Here is a 19,032-nt window from a genome sequence, read left to right on the forward strand (position 1 = left end):
TGTAGGCTGCTGGGGGATTCCCATGATGCACTGGGTGTTTCTTCTTCACTCACTATGTGTTAATAGACCTCTCTGCACTGAATCATATCTGTTATTAATCTCTGTCTCTCTTCCACAGCATGTCTTTATCCTGTTTTCCTTCTCTCACCCCAACCAATCGCAGCAGATGGCCCCGCCCCTCCCTGAGCCTGGTTCTGTCGGAGGTTTCTTCCTGTTAAAAGGGAGTTTTTCCTTCCCACTGTCGCCAAAGTGCTTGCTCATAGGGGGTCATATGATTGTTGGGTTTTTCTCTATATGTATTATTGTGCGATCTACTGTACAATATAAAGCACCTTGAGGGCGACTTCTGTTGTGATTTGGCGCTATATAAATAAAATTGAATTGAATTGAATTGAATTGGTTCAAGACAAGGAGGAGATATAAACCTACAGGGTTACAGGTTTGTACCAATCCCAAGCCTGGATTAATGGGGGGGGGGCTGCAGCTTCACCAAATGGAAATATGCAGCTCCATCTGCTGTGGTGAGTCCTTGGGACAAGGAGAAGGTGTTATTATTAATGTTACAGCTCCATATTTACATTCAAGGACTCTTCTAGAGTAAAGTAATCCTTTCGTTCACTGTCTGAAACAAGACAGTAACTTTTTTCTGATTGGCTGCCCCTCACAAAAACAGAAGGTTTGAACAGAAAGTTGGTGGAGTTTAGGTCTAAGATGGCCACATTAGGAATATCTGTGCTTGCTGACATCATACAGAGCCATGTGTGTGGCATTACCAAATTTTGGTCATATTTCATATGAACAGCACAGCAGATGTATGACTACAAATAAGGGAAAGAATTATCAGTCCACTTTATTAGAGCAGAAAGGAAAAAAATCTCTCCCAGGACTCTGTGAGCAGTAAAATAATTATTGCCACTGCCAACGCCTCCTGCCTCCAAATGTCGATCATTTTCCCCATTTAAACATGTAAAATCTTCATTTTTAATGCATGGGAACTAATTAGCAGATACTAGATTGGTCTGAAGAAACATTTTGCTCAGGCAAATGAAAATAAATGGGGCAAATATCCAAGAAGACAGACGAAAAAAAACAAAATTTATCACAACAGCTATCTTTGACTTCAGCCTAGGTTCTAAATCTAGCCAAATCTAAAGCATCTAGCCTGCTGTTCCAGTATCACTTTTTTATTGGTGTATCTTAAAAGAGCCCCGTGACACTCTGGTGACATGGATGGATCTGAAAATGAGAAAGGGTTTGGCTATTTTAAGTGACTTTAACAAACAATGTGCACGTTTTGTTTTTCCTACAGTTTTCCAACTGTAACTTGGATTTTGACTTGGTGTGAAAAGACCTGAAGGCACAATAAAATACCAGCAACATTCAGAGAGAGTCACTGTTCTGTCATGTTACCAAAGGAGGAACAGATGGTTCCAAAGTGGAAATAAAAAGTCCTGTCACAGCGTGACACTGTTGGCATTAGGTTGGTGTACTTGAAGACTTAGTAGAAAAGTAGATGGAGAAAAAAAATTGTACGCAGCCCGCACAGAACAGTGGGCATTCCACTCGACTTTAGAAAAACAAAAATCAGAGTCTCGAAGGTTCAAAAATCAGACAGAAAGCTCCCATGACTGGAACAGGTGTCTGGACTTGTTTGATGATCAGTAAAAACAGGATAAAAAAAACCCCAGAAGATCTTTATGTTTCCAGATAAGAGTTTTAAGAATTGACAGACACGCTTCCCCTGCCTGATGAGCGGTCAGTCCACTCTGGAGGACTGGCGAGCTCGATGGGGTCGAGCTGAGGAAAGACCACAAAACACAACCTCTGGCCCACATGTGTCGCCCTCTCTGCAGAAAGACAAATCACAAGTTGTATTAAAACAAGTCAAATTAAACCCTACAAAGTAATTTCTTTAGAAACTCACCAATGAAGTTATAGATACACTTTGGTTTCTCTTTCCAATGCACACCCAGGAAGTAGACAGGTACACCCGTAAGCATGATGACTAGTCCAACACCGCAAACCACTGGCTCAGAGTAAAGACTGAATCCCAGCAGCACTGCCCAGAACATCAAGTAGCACACAGGAACCACCAGGTTCACCTGGAGAAGGCAGCAAATACATGGTGGGAAGTCAGTGAAACCTGATGAGTTGCAGATATGAACAGTTAACAGGTAACAGCTGGTAGATCGTGGGCGATCGTGGCTCAAGAGTTGGGAGTTCGCCTTGTAATCGGAAGGTTACCGGTTCGAGCCCCGGCTCGGACAGTCTCGGTCGTTGTGTCCTTGGGCAAGACACTTCACCTGTTGCCTACTGGTGGTGGTCAGAGGGCCCGGTGGCGCCAGTGTCCGGCAGCCTCGCCTCTGTCAGTGCGCCCCAAGGTGGCTGTGGCTACAACGTAGCTTGCCATCACCAGTGTGTGAATGTGTGCGTGAATGGGTGAATGACTGGATATGTAAAGCGCTTTGGGGTCCTTAGGGACCAGAAAAGTGCTATATAAATACAGGTCATTTACCATTTACCATTTAGAAGTCTGCTGGGTTCACCTTGATTGGTCGGTACAAGTTGGGTTTCTTCCAGCGGTAGTACAGCAGGCCTGCAATGGTAACACCGTATGACAGGTAGTTGATGAAGGAGACGTAGTTGATCAGATTGTGCGTCTCTCCAATGCAGAGTATGATGATGGTGGCAGTGCACTGTAACACAAGGTTAGACGTGACTGCGTGAACATGACTGAAGAAGAGTTTTTGACAGTTTTTCCACACGCAGACTTTGCTTGGATGGACCACCATGGTAAATTAACACTCACCAAGTCAATCTGGTGACCAACTTTAACATTTTAAGTCTATATTGACTGTATGTCAGTTTAAACCAGGATGGGTCTTTATTCTGTTTAATCCCTGCTAATCAGCTACATCCAGCCCTTCCTAGCCCATGTTTTGCAGTCAGTGGTATGAGCAGGTTGTTGTTGTGGCAGTCCTCACAGTCATTCAGCTGCTTCTCCAGAGAGTCTCTCCTTCTGCTGTTGGTGTTTGTCCAACATGGGAGAGAAAGAGGCAATGGAAGTCTTTTTTTAAGATCAGCTGATAGGTGCAGGATCACTCTAACCACTACCCACTCCAAGTTCACCATCATGGGCTATCTCAAGGTAATACCATGCTATGGTCACATGGGATTGGTAATGGTGATCTGACCCACCCATTGGGGTTCAGTTAACATTCAGCCGAATAAAGGATTTTTTGTTTTAAAAAAAAGTCTGGACCAACCAATGGGAAAAGTTGTTATTAGGAAAAAAATATTAACACCATAATATATCCAACTTTGATCAGTAATCTGTAATCCGATCTGTTCAGTTATCTGAAAATCCAGAAATAAAGGTAGTTGTATTTTTAAGGGTGCCACAATAACAGATTCCTATGATAATTGCGATATTTAAAATTAAATATCAATCTAATCTAATAAGAAACATTTGATATTGTTCTTTTTGTTTACCTTTGTTTAGCTATTGTAACAGGTTCTCTTGCATCTATGGACACTTGTTTTAGAAACCATGCCAAGTTTTTTCACAACACTGTGCTTCCCAATTCAGCTCCTTTTGTCCCGGACAAACCCCCAAACTGGTCAAAGAAGGGAGTCCACACAAGCAGTTTGTTTAAATAAAAAAAAAGGTTTTAAAAACTTTTGGTAACAAAATTGGTTACTCTCTTGCAGACTGACACATCTGTATGTGGAAATCTATTTAACCATAGGTTCTGGAGGAAAAGAAAATGATTATTTTTTTAAATATGCAAACAGTTTTTGATTTTGTTTGATTTTTTTAAAGCCATAAATCTGATATGCTGATAGCGCTGGGTTCGGGGTTGAAGCTAATGGGACTTAAAGCTCACAGAGTTAGAGAGAATTTTTATAAAAATATTTAAAAACAGCATTCTGCAGTTAAAAACAATTAAAATACTGTTTATGTGTAGAAAGCATAGAAACTGAGTCTTCTGTAATATCGATGTGTACATACGCAGACGAGCAGGGCGGGGATGGGCGTACATTTCTTATAGTGGATCATGGCCAGAAGGCTGGGGAGGTGACCTTCTCTAGCTCCCGAGAAGCACAACCTGTCGATAGGAAAACCAGACCGAACTTAGCAGCTGCTTCCGAGCTGGGTCAGTATTCAAAACCACAGAAAAACAGGAAGTCCGGCTCACCTGGAAGAGGTGAACAGGTAGCCGTTGATTCCTCCAAAGGTAGACAGAGCCACAGAGATCGGCATGATGACAGAGAACATTCCCAGCAGCTTCTCACCAAACGTCTGGAGAGCAGAACAACAGAAAGATTGACCAACACGCTCAGACCACAGCAGTGTTCTTTTAATCTGTTTGGGTCCCGCAGACTCTGATTGGCTGACCTAAGCTGAAATAGATTACCTCACTTTTAAGCACACTAGAACAAAGGGACAGGTACCCACAGGTCTGATTTAAGTCAGAATCAACCAAACTTTCTTTTTCATCAGAACGTTGGGATATGAAGACACTTTTTGTTGAGTTTTGTTCTCTTGACTCTCATTTGAGTCCTTTCCACAACCAAAGCTTAACACTGATTGGTTACTGATTGCATGTATACATGTAAAGGTTTTACAATGTGTTGTGGGAGGGTTTTCAGTCTGTGCATGCATATTTGACTACTTTGTCAATCCTAAATTTTCATGTATAGGGTAGGTATGTGTGCTCATTATAGGGTATTTAGTACTGTCGTGGTCTCTCCAACACTGGGGGATATAACTCAGCTGCATAAACAGCACAATAGGTCAGAGGAAAAATGTGTAAATTTAGCTGTGGGAGGGCCTATCCCTTTAATAGTGGTTAACTTTATCTGGTTCATCAGGCTACATCTCCAAATGCAGGCTTTGTCTGTCTTTGTGTTACACATGACTGCTCCCTTTCTACCTTTCCCCTTGAAACATAATTAAAAAAGCAGTTTGGTTGCATGAACACGTCATTTTCAGCAGACAGGGTTGGATAATCGAGCCCATGATTTCCATGTTACTCACTACAGCCACAGCATTGGATGACAGCAGCTCCTCGGGCGACATGGAGGAGAAGTAGGCGATGTTGGTGAGCGTGTACACAAAGGTCACCAATGGGATGGAGATGTAGATGGCACGAGGTAGATTCCTGACCGAGGCCACGCACCATGCACAAACGACACAGTCCAAACCAAAACATTTACAACCACACATGAAGTTGAAGGATGAGCTTTTCAAACAGGAAGGTCTGGTGGTCAGCTCACTGAAACAAGTGAGCTGACCATCAGACAGCAGACTTCTATCAAAGTGGAAATATTCTGCTTATTTCCTGTCATATATGGCACGTCTCTGTGGTGCATGTTCAGAATACTTTAATAATCCCCAAGGAAATTATGTGGTTGCTCCAAGATATTAACAGTAACAGACATAACTAATTAAATAATACAATATATTTCAAAGTTTACAGATTTAAGAAATAGCACTAATATACACAAATCGCTCAATTATAAATATCAAGAATATTACAGAGGTGAAATATATATGATTGACATTTACCTCTAACCTGTGAAACTTTTACTGTAGAGCATGAAATTAAAGTTTTAGATCAACATCTGCACAGGAAGTCCCTGTGAGCCAGAATCTCAGGCTTCACAGGTTTTTTTTTTTTATTCCTAGCTCTGTATGATGTCATGGAGAGGGGATGTCCCTAATTTTATCATCTCAGGCAAAGAGCCCCACCCACTTCTCTTCCAATTTTCCATCAACCAATCAGAAGAAAGTTGATTTAAAAGGGGAGGAGCTACAACTTCTTGTTTCAGCTGAGGGTCTGCAACACAGCCCAGTATGAGATAGAGGAGGATTATTTTGAACTGTGACTCATGCAAAGCTCCTCTAGCAGAGTCCAAGAATTAAAACATGGAGCTGGAAATGAGCAGAAAGGATCCACTTTAAAGGAAGTTGCATACATTTATATTTTACTCACATATTTGGTAACACTTTATAATAACCATCAGTAATAAATGGCAGCCTGACAGTTAACTAAACTGTAGTACTGTTCCAAACAGTGGAAAAAATCATAAAATAATAAATAGTTAAATAATTATTTTACATGAAAGCTGCTGCGGCCTCACAGGCCTTCAGCATCAGTCCTGTGTGTAATACATTACTTTTTTGAGTAACTCCAACACTGAAGAGCCGAGGGGCAGACAGAAGGAAACAGCAGTCCCTCTGACTCATCATCACCAGCTGTATGGTTTCCGATCCATTTACCTATTACTGAACATAAAAGTTAATTAACTAGAAATTTTCCATTTATTAACCCTGTGAGGTCTCAGTCATCATCAGCGATGACCTTAAGTCTCATTCTTTCCTACTAGATGTCATTTTTCTGTTGTTCTTGTGTGTCTTAAACAGAAAGCAATAAATAAAGAAATAAAGAAAAATGTGAACCTGTAAGCCTCACAGCTGGGTTTTACAAAGTGTTACCACATCTATTTAACACGGTCGTGGTGAATAAAATCGGAGAAATAATCAGGATCAAGGAGCATCACTCTGCTGAAAAAAGGCAGACGTAGCAGCCAAAAACAAACATTAAAGGAAGTGTTAGACATCATTTGGTTTGTTTGAATAAAACGATGATGGACGGAGGATTACAAAAGTGCAAGATTAGTTTTTAAATCATTTTTTGGTCTCAGCAATTTTCGATTAATATACAGAATGAAAAAAAATATTGCAGCACATTAACGATCCTATTTTCTAATTAGGACCTTTTGATGAGTTGGTGGTGATCTGGTTACTGTAAGCAGGCTAGTTTCTCACTTTCCAGTCTCCTTGATTTTCCTTGATGTCTGACGTTTCCTTTAAAGTTTAATTTGGATGAAATTCTTGTGTTTGGGCACTTACGTATCTTTAGAACGTTCCCAATAATTTGTGAAAGCAAAACCACGGTGATGAGAAGTGTGAATATTCACCGTCTGGGTTCGACCACCTCCTCTGTCACATAGTTGAGGAAGTTCCAGCCACTGAAGGCAAAGGACGCCTGCAGGAAGGCGAGCGCGATCTGCCCAACCGACGGCGTCCTCTCCAGAGAGAAGGCCACCTGAGGCGTCAGCGCTTCATAGTTTCCTGGTGGTTACATGAGACATCAGAGCTTTTAGCTTTACTTCAGGAAGTCGAAAAGCGTCAAATCTGTTGAGGGCTGGCAGATTTACCGTTGAAGATCTGGACCAGACCAACTACAATGATGAGGCCCAACGCCATCAGCTTCCCCACCGTGAAGACGTCCTGGATCCTGGTGGCCATGCGGACGCTGGAGCAGTTCACCCAGGTCAGCAGCACTGAGCCGAGCACAGAACCTCGTTAACGACACACTCGGGAGGACAGAGGGTGCTCAGAACATCTCTACAGTATAAAGGTCAAACTTGGCACGTCTCCATTAAAGATCAAAAACTATCAGCTGATTCTGAGGGGGGCGTTTTCTGCTGGATTATTGCAGAAAGCTCTCCTCAGGAAATAAACGCTTAGGATTTGTTATTTTCTTTCTGCACAGCAAAATAACCTCCACACATTAATGAGACTTTTAAACGAACCACCAATAAGCAGTAACATGTCTCCAAGCTCAATCCTTCTGGGCTCAGCTGCTCCTGTTAACAGCTGCATGCTGGAGGTCACCGCTCTGTGGAGCCACGTCTGGGCTGAGAGTTAAAGAATAATGAAGGAAAAAAGTTGAAAAGTTTAAAATTTAAGCCCTCCTTCACATTTTCCAAAGCCCTCTAGTGGGCCCTCGGGGCTTATGTTTGACAGCCCTGATCTCGGGGAAGGAAAACTCTGATTTCTTTGAGAGTCAAGCAAAAGGCTATGGAAGTAAATCCAGACAGAAAAATATGGAACCTCTAAGACGACTAGCTGCCATCGCTGAGCGTAATGGATTCCATTAGTGATGGCCTCCTTATTGGCAGGGCAAGGAAAAAAGGCCTCCTGGAGTAAGACCTGTCTGGGTAAGAGGACAACACAGTTTTGGATCACCAGTCCCCGTCTGACTGGTACTGAGCTGGACATCACTGGAGACTGACCAAAGGTTGCTGGTCTGGACTGAGATCAACACGTAAAGCCGGTGGAGTGCTCCTTTAATAAGATCAGCAGCAGTATCTGGTCTACATCCCGCGGTCCCAGTGCGGGTGCTCTCACCGGCAGTGGGCGGCAGCAGCCGGTTACCCTGGGAGGCAGGAATGTGGGAAAAGGCCGAGTGAGAGAGGGCGTGATTGTTTCACCTCGTCTATCACTGTCAGCGGCTTTCCCCGGCTCGCTCTCATGGTGGCCTCGCTCTCCGGCACAAAGGCAGGCTGTCAGCCACACAAAACAAACCACTTCCGTTGCGAAGGGCGAACAAAACCGTCTGGGTGCCCCTCGGCCACCCTCTGAGGAGGCCGGGTCGAGCTCACGTTTCAGGATCCCGTTCCAAGAACGAGTGTGAAGGAGGGCGTCAGGAGTCCAGCTGTCTCACTTCAGATTCCAGCCCAGACGTTACTTACTCATTGATCAAGCATTTGCAGCCGGTTACAAGACATCAACCAATTAGGCAGCCCGAGGGGTCGTGACCTCTGCTCGGGCTCTTCTGTCGTCCTCACTGACTGGCCTTACACTTCTAATGACACTCTGTATCTTTGAATCAATTTTTGATAAAAACAGATGAATTTTTCGAGTCACACCCTGTTTTTAAGATTTTTTCTCAGATCTAAGAGTTTTTATTTTACCCCACTGGATTAGTGAACTTAAAGAGTTTTTATAGCCAGCCTTTCCAGTCACTCCATAGTGTAGTAGCTTACACATTTACCTAACAAGCCAAGGTCGTCAGTCCAAACCCAGGAGGAGTCAGTTCCCTCGTGGACAACTTTACAGTGAAAGGAATGGGACCAAAGAGCTAGCTTATGTGCTCCATGTTAATGTGTCTAACAGCCTAATTCAGCGCAGACAAGCAGTAACTGTTTGAGACTTTTAGACAGCCTTGTATTACTTTATAAAGTTCCAGGTAACCTAAAAATGACCCTGTACTGATAGTTCACAGCTGAACTCAAACAAATACGATCTATGGCATGAATCCACCTCCAAAGATGGACTTCCATTTATTATAGAGATTCCTGGTGTCATGTGCTGGAGTACAAATGTATATAAAAACTGGCAAGTGCTAAAAAAGCTGCAGTTCCTCTGATGTCCAAAGTTCAAACTACAGCAGAAAAACAAATGTTTGCAGCCTGATACAAAAACACTGTTTTGCTCTCTATAGATCGCCTTCGCTCACCTAACTGGAGTTTCTGTGCTGTTGTCACTTCTACCTCCATAAAACACACACGGTGTCAAAATTTCAACACTAAGGTTTCATGACTGGACCTCCCAAACCAAATTACGTGTGACTTTAAGTTGGCAAAGTGCACTTTTATACACAGTTTATATATGCATGAAACTGCCATCATTTGAGCTGTGTAACAGAAATGCTGGACAGCCGTGAGAGGGCAGAAAATCTGCAGACCCGAAGAGCAGAGAAAGCAGCCAGGTCACTTTTTTCGCCGTCTTTCTTCTCATTCTTTACACAGAGCTCACTTCATGTGTGAACAACTGAGTTTAACAGCATGAAAGCCTTCAACGAGGGTCTGTTCAAAAGTGTGCGCCATTATGCTCATTTCTACCATTCACTGCACTTTGTCGCTCTCTATGAAGGCAGACTTTTGACTCTGCTTTGGAGTGTAGCCTTTCAGAGCAGCTATAAACACTCAGCTTTGTGCAAACTGTTTGCTTTCAAGCAGAATGTGAAACAAACATCCCTCTGCTGCTGCTTCTTCAGTTCATTCACACCCTGAGCACCAAACCGCTCTATAGAAACTGTAAACTGCTGAAGCCACACACATGACGCTGAATAATGGACACACTGACAGACAAAACATGGATAATCTTTGATTCTGAGGGTTTAAATGATTTTAGCTCATCTTGTCTCCTGGTCCTGCTCTTCTTCCTCCTCCAGGATTCCAATGCATTTTTTATTCGAAGCATTTTAACACACTTTACTCTCCTCTGACATTCAAGTAATGCTGCATCACTGCTCTCTGGAGCACAGAGGGAAGATGAGGACACGACGAGCAGCACAGCAGCCTCACAGCCCGCAGTCTGCAGCTCCATGACGTTATTCTCCACGCTGGATCACACTGAACATGTGATTTGTTTTTTATTAAAGGCTTTTTTTACACAGAATTTCTGCCTTAGTCATTCTTCCAGTTGACCACTCCAGACAAAATCCCCCAAATCTGGAAACACATTCAAGCTCTGTTAAAAACAGCAACCAGTATGTTTCTGATCAGCACAACTGTTTCTAAAGATGAATGCTGAGCAGCAGTATCATGGGATACAGCTGAGGTCAGAGGTTTCCATCCACTCATCACAGGCATGAATGTCGTGGTAATTCTGGGCATTCACTGATTTCTTTGAACGGTTCTTGTTCCAGGGTGGACTGCTTTAAAAAACAAGATCTGGGTGCTCAACTCTGAATTCATTTTGATTGGACACAAGTGTTTATACCGACATGTTTACCTACACGTGCTGAAAGCTTCTAATAAAAGATGTTGGAGGTTCTATAATGTCTTTAAACTTGGCCGAGGCCTGTTAACTTCTCATTAGTGATCATGGTTAATTACAACTGACAGATTCTCTCGGCAGCATAAAAAGGATTTGTTTGACAGCACTCACTGGATTGACCAATACTGGGAACAATGGGAAAGTCCGACCATCTCAGTGAAGATCTAAAAAGCAGAACTGTAGATTTACACAAGTTGAGAAGTCTCTCTGAGCCATTTATGAACAAGGTTCCAGGATCACACAAGTACAAGTTACTCAGATCTGTCACCACTGAGGTCTGGGAGAAGACCCAGACTGGAAAGGAAACTGGTTGGGATGTTCAGGAACAACCCAGGATCAAGCCTGACTGGAATCTGCTGGAGCGCCAGCATCACTGTGAACAGTGAAGCCAGTCTCACATCTCCATGGACTGACCAAGAATGAAGCTCCTGCTCCAAAATCAAGGAGCTCAACTGAAATTTGCAGCTGCCCACGTGGACGAGCCAAACGCCCTCTGGAGAAAAGTTTGATGGTCAAACGAGACAAAGATGGAGCTGATTGGAGGAGTAAAGGTGAGGCTTTCAAACCTGAGAACACTGTAGCTGTGAAGCATGGTGGTGGTAGCATCATGCTCTGGGCTGTTTTGCTCCCAGTGGTGCAGGTACATTAGACAAAGTGGATGGAATAAAGAAGGAGGACTACCTCCACAACCTTCAACTTCTCCAATCAGCAGCTAGACGTGTGAAACTTGGACACAGCCGTGGGTTCCAACAGGACAATGATCCCAAACACACAACAGAACTGGTTTTGGATAAACCAAGTTAGCATTAAGCTTATGGAATGGGCCTCCCAAAGCTTCGACCTCAACACTGCTGAAAATTTGTGGTATATGCTTAAAAGCTGGATCTGTGACAGGAAACCAACCAATATAAATTAACTCTACTGACTTTTCCAAGAATTAATTAATTAATTAAATATAAACCAGAATTATACCAGAAACCTGTTGATGGATACCAAAAGGATCTTGGTTGAGGTGCAACAAATATTAATGGAGGTGTATGTATATTCAGATACGCCACGAAAATCTGCCATTTCAATCAGACAGTCTGAAGGCACCTTTTACAAAAAGTTTCTGGGACAACGAATTTGGTTGGAAACGTGTTTCATCGCTACAGCGTCCGAGGTGTTCCCGATTCCTACTGCATCTCCTGTGGGCCTGAAAGCTCAACCTTATAAGTTTTCCACAGAAGAAAAAATAATGAAGCAATTCTTCTGACTTGATGAACTGGCATCACACTCAACAAAGGCTACTCTGTTTGATAAAGTTCTCACTCACGGAGACAGGTGGCAGACAGCATCCGTGTTGCCATGTATGGTGGAACGCAGTTTGGGAAGACCGGCTGTAGGACGTAGCTGGAGAAGGTAAGTGCGATGACGGCCAGCGTGGTCGGATACATGATGAGGACGGCGCTCCACAACAGGAGGAATCTGGAAGAGAGAAGGAGCTTCAGTGACAAACACAGATTCAGAAACTCTCCATAACTCAGCAGGACACCAAACCACGAGGCAAAGCCCTCACCGTGGATTTCACTGGTGAATATAAAAAAGACCACGTCCAGTGTGAGAGCAGCCAAAGAACCTCTAGACTTCTGGAGTATTCATGGCACTCGTAAGACAATCCAGAATAACCGGGCTCTGTAGCCCAAACTGTTTTCTTTTGTTCAGCATGTCTTTGACAGAAGGACTGAGACGGGTTTCTATTGCAGTGAAATATCTTTCTGTATCATGAGCCACTTTAGGGAATCCTCCAGTTTGATTTGAGGTGTGAAGCGAGCAGCAGCAGCTTCCTGGTGACATCACCTTCATCCACCACAACGAGATGCTTCTGCTACACACATTCGAGTTAATGAGTCTGCATCCTTCCAAAGAAAAGGCGTAACAAAAAATTTTACATAAACAACAACTCGGAAAGTTATTGGTGCACAACTTGCCTGTATGACGGCAGAACATGTAAATGTTTGGTTGATGGTAAGAACCTGCTGGTTAGCTGTGCAAATTCATGTCTTCCATATCTGTCTCCATGTGTAGTATGAAGCTACACCTTTTACCTGTCCATGTAGACTGACCTACACTGGTCAGAAAAGTTATTTACTGGCATTAACCCTGATAACAAGTCATATTTATTTATTGTACAGAGCTGTGGCAAAGAGTTTGCTCCTTTCCTCTTTTATGTTATTTCCAGATTTGAACTTAAAAGCACACAGAGCAGGCTCAAGTTACGCCACAGTTTGTGAAAAAGTGCAGCCATAACCAGTAACGAGCAACAGTGCACAGCTCAGAGAGAAAAGCATCTGACATTTAGATTTTCATCATCCTAATCCTAATTAAGTGACAAGTACTGGACACACAAAGGGTCACTCACCCCGTCAGACCTCCAAATATCTCTGTGACATAGGAGTAGTCGCCTCCGGATTTGGGAATGGTGACGCCCAGTTCAGCGTAGCAGAGGGAGCCCAACGCAGCGATGCAGCCTCCCAGCACCCAGACCACTAAAGCCACACCCACCGAGCCTGAGTGCTCCAGGACGCCCTTAGGAGAGATGAAGATCCCGGAGCCGATGATGTTCCCTATCAAACACATTTAACAGGAGTCGAGATCTTTAATATCTTGAATAACCCAGGTCACATGAGGTATGTGTCACATTGGGGTGCTTTGTTGGTGAGGTGTTATTGTTGCCATGGTTTCCATTAGTTTTTAGTCATTCCTTGTGTTTTTTACTTCCCATGCTTTTTTTTCTTGTCCTGTCTATGTCATCATGTTTAGTGTTAGTCTTCTGGTTACTTCCTGGTTTACTTTGTTAGTTTTTTCCTTGTGTGTCTTTGTATGGTTTTATTTCCTGCTTTTGTTAGGCCTGTGACAGATGGGTGACCTGTCCAGTGTGTGAGCCCTCCCACCTTGCCCTGGGACACCTGGGACACCCTCGATTCTGCTCTCTTCATCTCTGTTCCTGCCCTCCTCAGCTTTTGTGTGCGTGTGTGTGTGTGTGTGTGTGTGTGTGTGTGTGTGTGTGTGTGTGTGTGTGTGTGTGTGTGTGGGGTGGTGGTGGTGGGGGGCATTGTACATTCATTTGTATTCACGTATTGTGGTGACACAGAGATGAGGATCAGGTGTTAGTGTAAATGTCTGCAAGTCAGGTAGGAGGCCCTGATTGATTTTGCGGGGGGCGCCCAAAGCATCAAAGGTCTTACACTCTACATTATTGTTTCAAATATTGAACCCCTCACGGCTCTAAGGGAAGATGAACAACCTCAAGCTTTATGAGATACATTCAGGAGAATTTTGCTTTTGCTTGCTATCAGTCCAGAAATCTGTCAAATACTAAAAAACAGTAAATGAGACCCAGAAAACAATGCAAAGAATGAAGCTGGGGGTAGTGACCCCACAGGGTCCTGATTGTTCTCTTATTGGTCACATAGCACCATCCTCCTTGCACGTGCTTTTCACATGTGACTTCTTTGTCAGAGAACATCCTGAACATTTCTACTGCTCCAAAGTCCAAACTGGTCCCCTCTGAGTTTATATAGAGGACATTAAAACACAAAGAGCTCCATAACAGAGTGAGTTAGAGGAGGACATAAAGGCCATAACTCAGGATGGGGACAATTCCTCCTGCCCAGAGCCTCAGTATGCAGCGTGGAGTACCAGTAGATCCGACACATTCAGTCTACAGCACTACCAGTAGCGTGGCAGAAGGCAGCCAAGTGGCACACACAGCCATTACATAACCAGACATAAATTATCCACTCCAGTCTGCAGAGGTGAGAAGTGACCGACACACCTTCTGCAGCAGCTCATTCCTGCAGCTTCCTCTCTGAAACATGTCGATGTTGAAGGAATTAAAAGGTCCCAAAAAAAGATTCGAGTTTGTTTTAATCTACAGAAACATGACTTCAGATGCAGAGCTCCCTGCAGCGTGCAGAGCAGCCAGTTTGTTCCCTCCATCTCTCTGTGAATGGAAAGGTGTTTCAGCATTCTGCACACAAAACCTTTCTCTTGTTCTGGAGGGAAAAAAACATAAAGCCAAGTGTGGATGAGGTCCAGTTAGCCAAGACCTGCACCAACAACCATGGAGGCAGCAGGTTAGCAGCCTGGGGTTCAGTCCCTTCACAACACTTTGGAGCACTCCATTTACTAGATAATAAAACCACTGTAGGTCGGACGTAACAGCTGGAATCCTCATTACACACCGGAAGACTGAACTGTACTGATCACTGGTGGTGAAAAAGAAATGAAAGACAGCTGCTTCAAAGCACAGAAATGTTTTGTTCTGTGCAGAGTGTCAGCCTGTTACAGCAGCTTTTTAAAAAAATGTATTTAAGCCAATAAAACACATTTTAGTTACTCATTGTGTTTCTACCGAGGTGAAACCATTTTTGTTTTTTACAAGTCGACCCTTGTTTTTTTTTTTTCTTGTCATTAAACACGAGGCAACAGAGAATCTTGCTCCAGTTCGGCTGCCTGGAGCAAAGTCTGTAATCCTGAAGAGCTACGGAGGAGGCGAGTAGGTTTTCAGAGCTGCAGCTAAGCGACAAACTGGGAGAAGGAAATTAAATGTCTCTCCAGCTTTCATCATGTGAGCTTCTTGGATAATAATATGGACGACCTCGGTGAACTGATAGAGACTCATCATGAGTGTAGTTTGATGTGTTTCATGGAGACATGGCTGCACTCACACCTCACAGACACAGTGTGGGTGCCAGGCCTTTGGACTTTTTGGGTGGGCGGGGACGTTAATCCAAATGGCATGAATCCGGACACGTTACCATGAAGGAACATTGAGGCGACTGTTGTTGTGATTTGGCGTTGTATAGATAAAAATCGATTTGAACATTACTGCTGCTCGGATGTTAAACTTCCAGCTAATGCATCCATATTATTTGATGAGCAAATTTTTCCCCATCACTGCTGTAAGAATCCAGCTTGAATCAAAACACTGCTTAGCTGATGCAGAGCCCATCCACATGACTGTGGCTGTGGTGAACAGCTGGACATACAGCTGAATCCTTCTTCTAACATCTGTTTCTGCTGTCACAAGGACAGATGAGGAAAATCTTTTCCTGCATCATAAAGCTCCTTATTATAGTTTTTTTTTCTTGGTGACTTGTTGAAATTTATTTCATTTCTGTTTTCTATAAAATTTCACTCCTTCTTTTGTGTAATTTGTACCTTATTGAGCTGTTCTGTTTTTATTTAAGCTATGTTGTTAGAAGGCATTTTGTGCCTGCTAGTAGACCACAAGGTTAAAATAACCCATCATGATATCTAAGAGTAACTCTGGTAAGATAGAAGATAGAAAAGGAGACTTTCAGGACTTTCAGGACTGTGGATGACTCGAGATCTCATGACTGATTCTTGTCTTTCTTCCTTGGTCAGATCATCTGCTGCCATAGTTTCTGCTTACGTGCTGATGATACACAACTTCATCTCACTACCGAACCCTCCACTCAGCTCCTCCCACAATCACTTGTCACCTGTCTGCATGAAATCAAAACATGGATGTCATCTAACCTACTCAAACTCAACAGAAATAAAACACAGCTCTTGGTTGTGAGCTCCAAAGTCCGACAGACTAAAAATCTACTCATTGACATGAACCCCGAGGTTTGCAATCTGGGTGTCGTTCTGGACTGTATGCTTTCACATCATATCTGTCACCAAAGCAGCTTTTTTACACCTTTCGATTTTGGCCATTACTCATTGATTCTGTAGCAGAGATTCATCTGTGCGCTAATTACTACAATGAAGTTCTGTTAATGATTTCCAGCAAAGGCTTGAAAAAGCTCCAGTATGTCCAGAACTTATATGCCAGGCTTCTAACTCACTCTGACCTCTGGGAACATATCACCCACTAGCAAATCCGTTAATGCTCTGGCCCCTCACTACCTACTAGGGAATACCTGCTTCTCCATGCTGCATGGGTCTACTCTCTGTCCCTCACAAGAGATAGGTCATTTATCCCTATACATCCTAAATAACGTTAATAGGAGTGTAAAATATAGCACAGGTATGTTTGGTTGGGTTTATGCACAAAAACAAAATCAGTTAGTCTGTTGGTTTGAAAACAAAAAAACAAAATCCTGTGTTAAAGTCCAACGTTCTGTCGACGTATACATCAACCACAGCCTCCTCCCTGCACTGATTCACTGGCATCACCTCACTTCACTGTTTTGCTCCTCTATGCTATCTAAAGCCACCATGGCGGTCCTCTTGAACCTGGCTCCAGCAGTGAGTCAGTCCCCACAGACTCTCATGTAAAAACTTCCAATTTTACAGCACATTTACACCAATTTTATGTTATTTTACATTTGACATGTAAATCACAATCTATTTATGTCAATTTATTGATATTCTAAAAAAGCAGAAAAAAAATGTAAAACACACAATAAAATACTTTTATATTACAAATTTTTTTTTTTTTTTTTTTTACAGTGCAGAAATAAACATGTTTACAGCCAAGAGACTCTCCAGAGAATCGTGGGTCTGCTCTGGAACTCATTTCAGAAGCACCTCACCAGGAGGCCTCCAGGTGCCATTCTGAACAGACGCTGAACCACCCATCAGCGTAACTTGGTGCTGAACACTGGGGGCGGCCAAGATCTCTGTCTAAATAAATAAACAGCCTATTTATGCAAGATAATTCATAATTTTATTGGGGGGGTTATATTGGTTGGGTCTGATTATTGAGGGGGTCATATCCCCCCTAACCCCCCTGGAACCACCGCAGCTGGTTTCTTTCAGCGTGGGCAGTTCCTCACTCTTCAACCCTAAAGGAAAGCCCAGAAACCCTGGAGATGAGGCTCATTTCCATTGGTTGTATCTGTGATGTCATTCTCACAGTCACCACTCAGAGTTTGTGATCATAGACGTGGGTAAGAATGCAGATCGACACCTTTGCTTTCAGACTAAGCTCTCTCATCATCACAGCACACCGTCAATGATCTTGAGGCCACCATAGTGTGCAGCTTCAACTTCTTGGCTGTGTCTGGACATTCTGTGGATCAAACTTATGTACAGAAACAGGCTGTAAACAAGTTTATCACTCTGCGTGTAAAGCTGGAGAGCTTAACATGAGAGTGTCTGCCTCGAGTGGACATTAGAGGAACTGCACTTTTTGGCACTTCAGCACCAGGCTCAGTCCCTGAAGGATTCTGTGTCCCAGTGCTGAAGGAAACCCACAGCCATGTATGAGGCTCAGTATAATATAAAAGTTCCTCTTTGTGTTTGTATGCCAAGCAGAAAAACACAGTTTATATTTTAAAAAGAACTCATTTAGCTTTAGATAAACTATTTTTTGCGCACCACAAGCAGTTTGGATTTTGATTGGCTGACTGCAAACATGCCCAGTATCAAACGAAGGAACAATAAGAGCCCGTTTGAAGCTGACAGTAGTTTTAAGACAGACTTGAGCTCCTGCAGGCCTCCTCCCTTCATCCGCCCTGGATGGTGCTCCTCTTTAAAGGTCCCGGCTTCTCCTTCTGCTCCAGCAGACAATGATCTTCTGCTTCACCACCAGCCTGCTCCTGGACTTCATGTATTTCAGCCACGTAAGCACTACAACTCAGTTTGATGTGAACCCACAACAAATATGGACTCCCTCATTTTTCTATCCCCACAAGCTGTGAGTTTCCTGTGCAGCTTTCAGCTTATTAATAAGCCACAGAGGAGCTGGTTCATTTCAGCACAGCTCTGATAAAGAACGAGTCTTTATGTAAAGTTCTGCAGCACTAAATCAAAAGAAGAAGGGATCTCCTTGTTTTTCAGCCTCACCTATGATGATGGTGCAGGCGCTCAGCAGCCCGATCTCCTTCTTCAGAGTCACTCTGTCGGGGATCTTCTTCTTCTTCTTGCCGTGCGTCCCGGTGCCGTGCGGCCGGGAGCAGATGCTGCCGCTGTTCTGTCCATCCATGTCCGCCTGCCCGGGTCCGGTCCGATCCTCCCAGTCCCAGTACTCCCAGTGCTCCTGTCCTCTCCTCACTCCGCATTCATGCAGACTGAATGGGCTGCGCTTGCGCAACAACCTGCCGCTGTCCAGGGTAGAATGTTAAATACCCAGGACTCACCAAGAGGCGTTCAGGGACACCGAGAGGAAAACGGCCCGCGCACTCTCACCTTCTCCCGGTTCTACTGAAAGGAATTAGTGCAAGAAGTTTAAGGACCATAGTCTTCTTTTACCCTAAGTGACGGAGAGAAACTCCCAAATTCTGGAAGGATTTAAAGATCTAATTTCATATTTTCAAAAGTATTGTCATGAGCAATAAGGCTCATATGAAAATATATAGAAGAAACATGAGGTAATATAAGGAGAAAGTCAAAAATATTAATGTAGTTCAGTATGGCAAATTTCATAAAGTACA

General features: G+C 43.4%; 1 protein-coding gene across 1 annotated transcript; it reads right to left on the reverse strand.

The window, feature by feature from the left end:
* Positions 1 to 285: 285 nt before the first annotated feature.
* On the reverse strand, positions 286 to 18,693 carry slc7a10b (solute carrier family 7 member 10b). The gene is made up of 11 exons (XM_003439515.5): positions 18,446 to 18,693; positions 13,041 to 13,245; positions 11,955 to 12,106; positions 7,228 to 7,353; positions 6,988 to 7,141; positions 5,042 to 5,165; positions 4,200 to 4,303; positions 4,013 to 4,109; positions 2,547 to 2,696; positions 1,925 to 2,102; positions 286 to 1,847 (listed from the first exon to the last, which is right to left on the reverse strand). Exons 1-11 carry the CDS (start codon positions 18,582 to 18,584, stop codon positions 1,717 to 1,719), a joined length of 1,560 nt encoding a protein of 519 aa, XP_003439563.1. The 5' UTR covers positions 18,585 to 18,693; the 3' UTR covers positions 286 to 1,716.
* Positions 18,694 to 19,032: the final 339 nt, after the last annotated feature.

The sequence above is a fragment of the Oreochromis niloticus genome, linkage group LG7 (assembly GCF_001858045.2).
Source record: "Oreochromis niloticus isolate F11D_XX linkage group LG7, O_niloticus_UMD_NMBU, whole genome shotgun sequence".
NCBI classification, from domain to species: domain Eukaryota; kingdom Metazoa; phylum Chordata; class Actinopteri; order Cichliformes; family Cichlidae; genus Oreochromis; species Oreochromis niloticus.

Bases quoted from the DNA above. Each gene is read 5' to 3' on its own strand.
- slc7a10b (XM_003439515.5), bottom strand. From the start codon at position 18,584: ATGGATGGACAGAACAGCGGCAGCATCTGCTCCCGGCCGCACGGCACC. The intron at 12,107-13,040 runs GTGAGTGACCCT...TCTCTCTTCCAG, and splicing joins ATATTTGGAGGTCTGACGGG to ATTCCTCCTGTTGTGGAGCG. The intron at 1,848-1,924 runs GTGAGTTTCTAA...GTCTTTCTGCAG, and splicing joins GTGTATCTATAACTTCATTG to AGAGGGCGACACATGTGGGC.